Consider the following 12,503-nt stretch of genomic DNA (forward strand, 5'->3'; position numbering starts at 1 on the left):
CTAAGCAACTCAGTGAGACTCTGTCTCTAAATAAATACAAAATAGGGCTGGGGATGTGGCTCAGTGGTCCCAGTTCCCCCCCCCATCAAAAAAAAAAAAATATATATATATCTCAAGACTAGCAGCAGGGGTGGAGGCGGGAGGGGGGGTAGCTGAGTGGTCGAGAACTTTCTAGTGTGCCCTAGACCCTGGGTTTGCTCTCCAGCACTGGGGGCTGGGGATCAGCAGCGTCTGTCAGCAGGGCTGGGGTTGCAGGGTACTTTCCCTTCTTCCTCTAGCAACACATTTTCCAGAAGAAGTTACCAGGTATTAAACTCAGGGGAGCTTCACCACTGAGCCACATCCCCAGCCCTTTTTTATTTTTTATTTTGAGTCAGGGTCTTGCTAAATTGCTTAGGGCCTCCCTAAATTGCTGAGGTGGCCTTTGAACTCATGACCCTCCCGCCTCAGCCTCCCAGGCCTATCACAGGTGTGCGCCTCCACGCCCAGCTCCTTCACTACATTTCACTCTTCTTGCCAAAGTCGATCCTGCAAGTACAGATGGGAGGTAGAGGCTGAGTAAAGTCACTGGATATCAGAGCCCCAAGATCCTCCTGGTTCCTTTCCATTTCTGCCCTCTTTCTGGCCCGTGTTCCTCTTTTCCTAGTGCACATTTCTCATGCCTACTCTTCTCCCCACCCGTACTTCTCACAGTGCTGCTTGGCCCCTGGATTGCATCTCAGAGGCTGCTGGTTGTCGGGGACCTTGCCCTGGTCCTCAGGCTCCATCCTGCACCCTGCAGATCTGACCGTCCGGATTACACCCAGAACTCCTGATGGCACAGAGCCAGGTGCATAAAGGAGAAGGGAGAGGATTTCAGCGGGGGACTGGCTGAGGAATCCCCCAACACTGCTCCCAGATAGGACAGCATGTGGGGCACAGGGCCCAGGCCAGTCTCCTCAGCCTCTCCTTTCTCTCTTTCCACCACACACAGGGGAGCAGAATGCCACCTGCAGAGACTGAGCCCCCGTCTCCCTTCCACTCCCGGGTGCAGGGGGAGCAGTGGACAGATTGCAGCAAGGAGGGGGAAGCAGATTGAAGGACCACCTTCCCATAACCTGGACTTTTCCTGGGGTGGTTATGACCATTTAGAGAAGGCCTGGGAAGAAAGTTCTGACCCACAACGTCCTGGTCCTTCTGTGCACTTCAACATCTGAGTAGCTAGGGGTGGTCCCAGGAGAAAGGGTGCCTGGGAGACTCCTTCCAACAGAAGGGCCAGTACATGGTACTTCCCTTCTGCCCCTCTACCACCTTGGTACTCTGGAATTTGGTATTTCTTTCTGGAGTGGGACTTATTTTCAACTCAAGAGCACCTGAGTGTCCTTCCTCTGAGACACTCCAAGGTGAGCCCTGGTACCAGCCAGGATGTTTGGGTGTTGAGAACAATGCTCCTTTGGGATTGGGAGAGAGGCCAGGAGATGAGGTTGATGTGGCTGATGCTTGGAGCCCTTCTCTCTGTGACACGGGGACAGGTCTTACTCCTCACATGATCAGGGTCTTAGAAGAAATCATAATTCTTTCATTTATGAACCTGTTTTCCCTGTTAATTTATCAGTGCAGAATCCTCTCCCCCCCACCCCCCCGGCCACATTCTAACCCCTCTGTCCCTCTAGGCACAGCTCAAAAACTGTCTGCTTACTTCTGCTTCCCTGTTTGATTCTCTCAACTGGTAACATGTGCTCACTCCTTTGATAACCCAAAGTCTTTGTGTGTGTATGCGTGTGTGCATGTGTGCGTGCGTGTGTGTGTGTGTGTGTGTGTGAGAGAGAGAGAGAGAGAGAGAGAGAGAGAAAGATACTGGGAATTGAACCCAGGGACACTCTACCTCTAAGCTATCTCCCCAGCCCTTTTCTTTTTTCTATTTTATTATTATTATTTTTATTTGCTCTATTTAGTTGTTCATGGTTCATGACAGCAGAATGCATTTCAATTCATTCTATACAAATGGAGCCCAACATTTCAATTCTCTGGTTGTACATGGTGTAGAGTCACACCATTCATGCAATCATACATGTACTAGGGTAATGATGTACATCTCATTCTACTATCTTTCCTACCCCCCATAACCCCTCCCTACCCTTCCCTTTGCCCAATCCAAAGTTCCTCCATTCTTCCCATGTCCCCCACCATCATAGGTCAGCATTCAGTAATCAGAGAAAACATTTGGTTGGCTTTTAGGCCCTTTTTTAAGTTGTAGGAGGACACAATACCTTTATATTATGTGGTGCTGAAGATCAAACTCAGTGTTTCACATGTGCTAGGCAAGTGCTCTACCACCGAGCTAAAACCCCAGCCACTCCCCAGCCTTTTTGATACTTTATGTTGCTGATCTGAAACTTGGGATCCTCCTGCCTCAGCCTTCCGATACACCATTATGGCATGTGCCATGACACCCAGCTCAAACAAGATCTTATGTACTAGAAAGATGATTGATCTGAAATCCCAGCGACTTGGGAGTCTGAGAGGAGGATTGCAAGTTCAAGGCCAGCCTAAGCAATTTAGCAAGGCCCTAAGTAACTTAGTGAGACCGTGTCTCAAAATAAAAAATAAAAAGGATTGGGGAAATAGTTCAATGGTAAAGCATCCCTGGGGTCCAGTACTAAAAAGAAAGAGAGAACATTGAGCCAGGCATGGTGGCACACACCTATAATCCTAGCAACTTGAGAGGCTGAGGCAGGAGGTTCACAAGTTCAAAGTCAATCTGGACAACTCAGAGACCTTGTCTCAAAATTAAAAAATATAAAGGGTTGGGAGTATATCTCAATAGTAGAGTATCCCTGAGCTCAATCCCAGTTCTAAAAGCAAAAAACAAAAACCACACACACACACACACACACACACACACACACACTGGACTGGGAGCCAGAAAACCCAGAGACCTGACTCTGTAGGTGGCTTGACTCGGAGCAAGCCATTCTCCAATTTTGTGCCTCCATAAAGTAAGGGTGACTAGGTTGCCCTGAAGCCTGGCTGACTGTGACACCCTTCCAGTTCCCAAGTTCTAGAACTCCGTTCTCCCTTCTCTCCTTGGCTCAGACTGGCTTGTGTGTGCCGCCCATGAACAGAGCTGTCCCAGAGGAGTTCCTCGCAGGTGGAGACCCAGTGCCCCGAGGCCGCACTCGCCGTTGCCTGTCCGCAGTGGAATCCAGAGAGCAGCCAGAGGAAGAGGAGAAAGAAAATGAGGAGGAAAAGGAAGGACAAAAAAAGGAGGGGAATGGTTTCCATGCTGTACCCCTCCGAAGGTCGGGGGCTTTCCGTGCCCATAGCCACACCTATGACCCCTTCAAAAGACATAGCTGGGAGCCTGGCAGGGAGTTCCAGGACCCCCTGAGCAGGTAAGCATGAAGCCCTCCTCCCTGCCTCCTCCTCCCCACCCTGCGCCTTGAAGAAAGGGGTTGAGAAGAAATATTCTGTGTCCTTACCCGCCCCCCAAAGATCTCCCCAGGGAGACAACTATCCCTGAGGAATGACCTCTAGTCTCCTCCCTGGACAATCAGAGCTCAACTGTGAGCCTTGGGAGGATGGAGCTTGTCTTCCAAAAGGGTACTTTCCCCAGTGGCTCTGGCTCCTCCTTCCTACCTGTTCTCAGGAGCAGGTTAGTGTGGAATGGAGGTGGGGTGAGGATCAAGACACTTGGGTCCCACTTTGGGTTTCCTAGAACCAAACAATAGTGTCAGAGCTGAAAGGAACTCGGAAATCAAATGACCCAATCCCCTCATTTTACAGATGAGGAAACTGAGGCCCAAAGAACTTTAGGATTTAAAAATATATATATATATACATTTGGTTGTTTTTAGATATTCATGACAGTAGAGTATATTTTGACATATCGTACATGGAGTATAACTTCTCATGCTCGTGGTTGTACACGATGTGGATTTGTGGGTTACACTGGTGGTGTACCCACATATGAACATAGGAGAGTTAGTTATGCCTGGTTTTGTTCTACTGTCTCTCCTGTTCCCATGCCCCCTCCCTTCTGTTCTTCCCTCCCGCGCCCCCGCTTGTTGTGTGTTAGCATCCACATATCATTTTTGGGGACTGGCTTATTTCACTTGGCATGAGAGTCTCCAGTTCCATTTAGGATGTTTCTCGAGAGAAGTGGGCTCCGGGTTGGGGCACTGGGCTTGTTCCATTTCCAGTCCTGCTGGTTCCAGGCTGAGGCAGACCCACGGTGTCTCAGGCTGATTTTCAGCTCAGTGCTGCAGCGGGAGCAGCTGCTCTTGCTCAGAGTTCTGCATGTGCTTGAACTGGGGGAGAGGGACCCAACTCTTCCCCCTCCCCTGGAAAATCCCTGACCACTTCCCCAAAAACAGAGGAAGTCAGAAAGAGAAGGCCCCGGGGGTCCGCATGAAGAGTTCAGTGTGAGTGGTCATTGTGGGGGCCTGCTATCCATGGAGGTGCACTGTTCCTCTGCTTTGGCGGTGGTCCCCTTGGACAAGCTCCCTTAGCTTTGGTGAGTGGACCACCTTCTCTAGCTCCTTGGCGCAGCTGGCTGTGGGCTGAGTGGGCAGAGAGCATGCTGGGTCTTGTTCCTGAACTGGTGCGGGTGGGAATTCAGGTGACAAGCAATGCCTGAAAAGCTCATGGCACCTTCCTATGAGCAGAGTTGAAAGCAGAAATGCCCTGGGGACCCCATATGTGGTGCCAGCTGCATTTCAGGGGTTCACAGTGTCAGCCATCTTTTATGATCAGGCATTAATATGGCATATTGGGTGCAGAGGGAAGGGAGCCCTGAGCACACTATTTAGCTGAATAAGGGGAAAGGTTGGCATCAGAAACCAGAGAAGTGCGACTCCAGCTTGCCCTTCCCCTCCCCCCTCCAACACTGACAGGTTTTCTTTAGCGTGCAGTACTACGCTTTGGCCAGCAGGGGCCACCCTTGCCTGCAGCTAGCTCTGCAGTTCTGCCAAAGCAGAGCCCCCAAAGGAACAGCTAGCCCGAGTCTGGGCTGCACCTATGCCAACAGGAAGGGCTGGGCTGGGGGCAAGCAACAGGGCTGGGCTGAGGCAGTTTTCCTCCCTGGTGCCCATCACTGGTCACTGACTACAGAGGGCAGTGGTGGCAATGTGTGTTTCAGGAGCAGACTGCAGGCATCGGAATGCCGAGGCCCCCAGGAAGCCCCCTTACTACAGAGCCAAGAAGAACTGGACACTATTTTGGGATCACAGCAGCAGAGTGGCCAATCCTCCCACCTGGTATGGACAGACAAATCGCCACTGAGGCTCTTGTCTTGCTTTCCACCCCTCCTATGCCCCTGGCCTGTCCGGTCACCACTCTGTGCCTCTTCTGTTCTGCCAGCTGCTGGGTCTCTCTGGGTCCAAGCATTGCTCTGACTTTATCTGACCAAACTGAATCTGTCATCTGTACCCCTCTGTCTGCTTCCCTGGGTCTGTATACTCTGGCCCTGACTCTTAGCGTCCCGCCTCTGTTGCTTTCTCTAAGACTCTCTGTTTCTCCCTTTCTGTGTCTCTGTTAATGTGGATATTTCTGTTCCTCTCTTCTTAAAAGGGCCCTGTTTGCCTAGCTGTTATAACCACTTCTTTCTCTGGGCCCCAATTCCCATGGTTGAAGCTGGACTTGTTATTTGTGGGATGAAACTAGGCATCTAGTACCCTGAAAGATATAAAAGTTCTCCAACAAGATAGCCATGAGTACCGAATGAGAAAGGATATAAACATTGCCCAGCCTTCTGGCTTAAGGGAACATAACTCAGGGTTAGTGTCTCCAACTAGGACCTAAGGACCACTGTGGATACAAAAGAGCTTTGGAGACACCACTGGTTCTGCTAGGTGAGAGTCCCTGAATACATCCCTGAGCTCATCCCTTGACTGGCCAGGCTTTCCAATCCTGGATTCATTTTTGGGGTGCATATGACTTGGAAGAAAAACTGAGAAAAAGAGGCTGTGTACAGCCTGTCTGAGAACTAGAAAGAATCATCTTAACCCATCAGCAGCTTTTTAACCATCTGAATCTCTGCATGCCCCACCCAATCTGCTGCCCCATTTCAGAGATATCGTAGAAAGAATAGGATTTTGGAGTCAAATGACTCCTATATCCTTCATTTTTCTTCTCTCTCTCTCTCTCTTTTTTTAAATTTTTCAGTTGTCAATGGACCTTTATTTATTTACATGTGGTGCCAAGAATCAAACCCAGCACCTCACACATACTAGATAAGTGATCAACCACTGAGCTACTACCCCAGCCCTTTCTCTTTTCTTTTTGAGACAAAGTTTTCCTGTGTTACCTAAGCTGATCTAGAATTCCTGGGTTCAAGCCATGCTCCTGTCTCAGCCTCCTCAGTAGCTGGAACCACAGAGGTATGCCACCATGCCTGGCCAATAAAACTATCTTTTAAGCTTGTAATTATTAAATTTAAAAAATGTCTAGTTGGGCAGGTGATGCACACCTGTAATCCAGCAACTCTGGCGACTGAGGGGAGGATCTCGAGTTTGAGGCCAGCCTGAGCAACTTAGCAAGACCCTGTCTCAAAAGAGAGAGAAAATAAATTAATTAAAAAGGCTGGGAATGTGACTCAGTGGTAGACTGCTTGCCTAGCATACCCCAAATCTTGGGGTTCAATCCCCTGTACTGCCCCCAAACAAAAACAAAAACCTTTTTTTTTTTTGATGCTGAGGATGGAACCCAGGGCCTTGCGCATGGGAGGTAAGCACTCTACCAACTGAGTTACATCCCCAACCCTACAAACAAAAACCTAGTTAAGATGCCATTCTATTGTGCTTTTCTGCTCCCATCTTTAAGCTTATCCTTAATTTTTTTTTTTTGGTGGTGGTAGTGCTGGGGATTGAACCCAGGGCCTTGCGCATGGGAGGTAAGCACCCTACCAACTGAGCCACATCCCCAGCCACCCTTAATATTCTTTGTCTCTCTGTTTGGGTCACTCAGTGACTAAAAGCTTGGGTCACTGAGCTCAGGCCTGGGGCTGCAGACTGTTCATGTGCCAAGTCTTGCTCCAAATTTTATTTTATTTTTTTTTCACTTTTTTTTTTTAATTTTTTATTGTTGGTTGTTCAAAACATTACATAGTTCTTGATATATCATATTTCACAATTTGATTCAAGTGGGTTATGAGCTCCCATTTTTACCCCATATACAGATTGCAGAATCACATCAGTTACACATCCATTGATTTACATATTGCCATACTAGTGTCTGTTGTATTCTGCTGCCTTTCCTATCCTCTACTATCCCCCCTCCCCTCCCCTCCCCTCCCCTCCCCTCTTCTCTCTCTGCCCCCTCTACTGTCATTCATTTCTCCCCCTTCTATTATTTTCCCCTTTCCCCTCACTTCCTCTTGTATGTACTTTTGTATAACCCTGAGGGTCTCCTTCCATTTCCATGCACTTTCCCTTCTCTCTCCCTTTCCCTCCCACCTCTCATCCCTGTTTAATGTTAATCTTCTTCTCATGCTCTTCGTCCCTACTCTGTTCTTAGTTACTCTCCTTATATCAAAGAAGACATTTGGCATTTGTTTTTTAGGGATTGGCTAGCTTCACTTAGCATAATCTGCTCTAATGCCATCCATTTCCCTGCAAATTCCATGATTTTCCAAATTTTATTTTGTTTGGCCACTAAGATGCTTAAACTTTAAAAAATTTTGATGTCTTTAAATGTGCTCTCCAGTTTGTCCAAGTGGCTAATATTTCCTGTTGTATTTTTCCCTTTGTCTTTTTTTTTTAAGAAAGAGAGAGAGAGAGAGAGAGAATTTATGAATATTTATTTTTTAGTTTTCGGTGGACACAACATCTTTGTTTGTATGTGGTGTGTATTGAACCCGGGCAGCACATATGCCAGGCGAGCACACTACCACTTGAGCCACATCCCCAGCCCACCCCTTTGTCTTTTTTAATATACTATTTAAAATGAATCCCCAATAACTCAAACACCTATCTCAAGATCACTAATACTTTTAAATTTGTTTATGTGATCCTCCTGTCTCTTATTTCCCTGTCTCCTGAAAACAATCTTGAATTTATCACTCATTTACCTTAATTTTTACTTTAAAAATTTTTACCTTTTTTTTTTTTCATGGTGCTGGGGATCAAACCCAAGGTCTCACACATACTAAGTCACTGAGCTATTCTCCCAGCCCTTACTAGCCCTTAAAAATTGTTTTAACACAGATATATGCCTTACCTACTAATATATTATGTCTTGTTTTTGAGTTTTATTTTTATTACTTATTTATTGGTACTGGGAATTGAACCTGGGTGCTTAACCACTGAGTCCTATCCCCAGCCCTTTTTATTTTTATTTTGAGACAGGGTCTCATTAAGTTGCTTAGAGCCTTGCTGAATTGCTTAAACTGGTCTTGAACTTTCAATCCTCCTTCCTCAGTTTCCAGAGCCTCTGGGATTGTAGCATGTGCCACCATGCCCAGCAATTTATCAATTTTTTAATGGTGGCTTGGCACAGTGGCACACACCTGTAATCCCAGCAGCTTGGGAGGCATAGGCAGGAGGATTGCAAGTTCAAAGCCAGCCTCAGCAAAAGTAAGGCGCTAAGCAACTCAGTGAGACCCTGTCTCTAATAAAATACAAAATAGGGCTGGGATGTGGCTCAGTGGTCGAGTGCCCCTGAGTTCAATCCCTGGTATCCCCCCAAACTTTTTTATAAGGTTAGTGCATTTTGTTTATGTTTCAGAGATTTTGCCTACCCCAAGAATGTGATGATTTTATCCAGTATTTTCTTCTAGAAGGGTTATTGTTTTAGTCTTTCACATTTTAATGTTTGTTTTTTTCCCATACAAAGACCCAATTGTTCCATTATCATTTCTTTTAAAGACCCTACTTTCCCCAGCAAATGGCTGTGGTTGTGGTACTTTCATTGAAAACCAAACAACTGTATTGATGTGAGTCTATTTCTGGACCTTTTCTATTCCATTGAGCTATTTGCTTCTCTTTATACTAACATGACATTATCATAATTAATATAGCGTTAGTTGAAATCTTCAAAATCGAACAGTGTAAGTCCTCCAACTTTATTATTCTTTTTAGGATCTTGGCTCCCCTAGGTCTTTTGCATTTCATGTAACTTTTAGAATCAGCTTACAAATTTCTTAAAACAAACAAGCAAAAATACCTGCTGGATTTTGATTGAGGGTGCACTGAATTTAAAGAATAATTTAGGGGGCTGAGGATGTGGCTCAAGTGGTAACGTGCTCGCCTGGCATGTGCGGGGCGCTGGGTTCGATCCTCAGCACCACATAAAAATAAAATAAAGATGTTGTGTCCACTGAAAACTGAAAAATAAGTATTAAAAAACTCTCTCTCTCTCTCTCTCTCTCTCTCTCTCTCTCTCTCTCTCTCTCTCTCTCTCTCCCCCCTCCTCTCTCTCTCTCTTTAAAAAAAAAAAAAAAAGGCTGGGGATGTGGCTCAAGTGGTAGCGGCCCGGGTTCAATCCTCAGCAGCACATACAAACAAAGATGTTGTGTCCGCCAAATACTAAAAAATAAATATTAAAATTCTCTCTCTCTCCCTCTCTCTCTAAAAAAAAATAATAATTTAGGGGTTGGGGGATATGGCTCAGTGGTAGACTGCTTGCCTAGCATAAATGAGACCCAAGGGTTGATCCCCAGCCCCCACACACACAAAATATTAATTTAGGATGAATTCACATGTGTGGAAAGAAATCTATTTATTTAGGCTTTTCTAAGAATATGTCTTTTAATAAAATATTGGTTTCTTCATACTCGACTTGCCCATCATTAGATTTATTTATGGGTACTTTTTAGGTTTGCTTGCTATTACAATGCTTTTTTATTTTTGGACTACATTTTATGATTATGTTTGGTTTATAGAAATAGAATTGAAAATTAGTCAATGTACGGTGTCTTTTTTTTTTTTTCCTGCACTGAGGATTAAACCCAGGAATGTTCTACTGAGTTACATCCCCAGCCCTTTTTTATTTTATTTTTGAAATTTTGAGACAGGGTCTCACCAAGTTGTTAAGGCTGGCCTGAATTTCTGATCTTCCTGCCCACCTTCCAGAGTAACTGTGATTATCGGCATGAGCTACAGTTAGCCATCTTCAAATGAACTGCATTTCTTCTTTTCTGCTGAGTAGAAATGGTGATACTGGGCATGCCTGTCTTGTTCCTGATTTTAGAGGGAGAATATCTTAGATTTAACTTTTTGTTATCGTGGTTTTCTTTGTTGCTGGAGATTGAACCCAGGACCTCATGCATGCTAAGCACAATCTCCACTGCTGAGTTATACTCCCAGTCCAGGTTTCTTTGTTGACATTGATTGTGGGGCTGTACTCTTCGAAAGATTCTCTTTATCAGATTAAGGAAGATTCCTTCAATTCCTAATTGCCAAGACTTTCATTTTTAGAAAGAATGAGCGCTGGATTTTATCCTTATGCTTTTCTGCAATTGCTACGATGATTTTATTTTTTTCTCCTTTTAATACGTTATTGAGGTAAATTACAAGTGAAGTTTTTCTCATGTTAAACCACCCTTGTATTCTTAGATAAATGTAATTTTGTTATGACAGGTTGTCTTTTTCTTTCTTTTTTTTGGGGGGGAGGGTGTTACTGGGTATTAAACCCAGGGATGTTCTACCACTGAACTACACCCCTGGCCCATTTTTTTACTTTTTATTTTGAAACAGGAACTCATTAAGTTGCCCAGGCTGTCCTAGAATTTGTGATCCTCATGCCTCAGCCTCCCAAGTTCCTGGGATTACAGGCATGTGCCACTGTGACTGGCTAGATTATCTTTTTTATATACTGCCAGGTTTTATTTGTGGTACTTATATTGCAGTATAATAAACTAACCCCCAATTTAGTGGCTTAGCAAACAACCATTTTGGGCTCCAATTTTATAAGTGGGCAATCTGTCTGGGCTCAGCCGACAGTTCTGTGTGTGTGTGTGGAGGGGTGTGGTACTGAGGATTGAACCCAGAGGAACTCTACCATTAAGCTATATCCACAGCACTTTTTTTTTTCTTTTTTTTCTGAGATAGGGTCTTGCTAAATTACCCAGGCTGGCCTCAAACTTGTGATCCTCTTACTTCCAGAGTTGCTGGGATTATAGGCATGCACCACTATGCCCAACTAGATGACTTCTTAACTTCTTAATAGGAAAAGCTGCAAGTAATCTGTGATCATTAAAATACTACAGTTTCCTAATATTTTGTTTGGGATTTTTGTACTTATGTTTACAAGGAAGATCAGCCCATATTTTCCTTTGCCGTATTATCCATGTGTAATTTTAGATTCAAGTTTATTGTCTTAGAGAGTCGAAGTGCTTCTGTTTGTATTTTTATTTTTTATTTCTATTCTTTGGAAGAATTTCTATAATTCTTCATGTATAACCTGTTAGTGATCTGTTCTGGAAAGATTTGTCCAGAACAGTGTAGCCTGTTGTTGTTTTGTTTTGCTTTTGGAAAATTAACTACTGATTCCCTTTCTTTAATAGGACCATTCAGACTATCTATTTCTTCTTGACTCAATTTTGGTAAGTTATATATCTATTTCTTTCTTTTGGTAAGAATTTGTCTATTTTGTTTGCATTTTCAAAATTGTTAGCAAAAAGTTGTAGGTAATATTCTCTCTCTTTTTTTCCCCCCTGGTGCTGGGATTGAACCCAGGGCCTTGTACATGTGAGGCAAGAACTGTACCAACTGAGCGATCTCCCCAGCCCCTTCTCTCATCTTTTTAATCATTGCTCTTTCTGTACTTAGATCCACCTAGTCATTCTAATTTTATTTATGCCGTCTCTCTTTATCACTCTTTTGTGTTTGTGTATTTTATTTGCCTGTTCCTAAAACACATCTCTTGGTTTTATTGACCCTTTCTAGTTTATCTTTATTTAGTATTTCATTGATTTCTGATTTTCTTTCTTTATTGTGTTGGGCTCAAACTCAGGTTGTGGAGCACTCTAAGCAAAGTTTCTACCACTGAGCTACATCCCCTCCCCAGCCCTTTCGGTATTTTATTTTGAGACATGGTCTCACTAGGATGCTGAGGCTGGCCTTGAATTTGCAGTTCTTCTGCCTCAGCCTTTGGAGTCACTGGGATTACAGGTGTGCACCACTATAGCCTGCACGGTTTTATCTTTATCATATACTTCTCTCAGTTTTCTTTGTGATCTGTTCTTTTTATAACTTAAGTGGGCATAACTCATTACTTTTCAAGCTATTAAAAAATTTCAAGGCTGGGGTTGCGGCTCAGTGGCAGAGCACTTGCCTGGCATGTGTGAGGCAATGGGTTCGATTCTCAGCACCAAATATAAGCAAATGAATAAAATAAAAGCTCATCAACATCTAAAAAAAAATTCAATATGAAATTTTAAGGCCACAAATTGCCTTTGAAATACCACTTGCTATATCCCATGAGTTTTGTTTTATAGTTTATTTTAAAATATTTTTTAGTTATACATGGACACAATATCTTTATTTTGTTTATTTATTTATATGTGGTGCTGAGGATAGAACCCA

General features: G+C 44.2%; 1 protein-coding gene across 6 annotated transcripts in view; it reads left to right on the plus strand.

Annotated features, from left to right (window-relative positions):
• Positions 1–12,503, plus strand: part of Arhgef2 (Rho/Rac guanine nucleotide exchange factor 2) — a 53,863-nt gene that overhangs the window by 5,737 nt on the left and 35,623 nt on the right. For 4 of the 6 annotated variants that reach the window (XM_058571906.1, XM_046421995.2, XM_046421994.2 and 1 more), the window contains exons 2-4: positions 3,076–3,374; positions 5,099–5,237; positions 11,483–11,521. In XM_058571906.1, the coding sequence (XP_058427889.1) occupies positions 3,097–3,374; positions 5,099–5,237; positions 11,483–11,521 (456 nt within the window). In that variant the 5' untranslated portion in view covers positions 3,076–3,096. The remainder of the gene's footprint in view (positions 1–3,075; positions 3,375–5,098; positions 5,238–11,482; positions 11,522–12,503) is intronic. The other 2 variants (XM_046421996.2, XM_046421997.2) reach the window with 2 other exon arrangements.

The sequence above is a fragment of the Marmota monax genome, unplaced genomic scaffold (assembly GCF_021218885.2).
Source record: "Marmota monax isolate L192 unplaced genomic scaffold, Marmota_monax_Labrador192_F-V1.1 WCK01_AAM20220418_F8-fsc00108, whole genome shotgun sequence".
NCBI classification, from domain to species: domain Eukaryota; kingdom Metazoa; phylum Chordata; class Mammalia; order Rodentia; family Sciuridae; genus Marmota; species Marmota monax.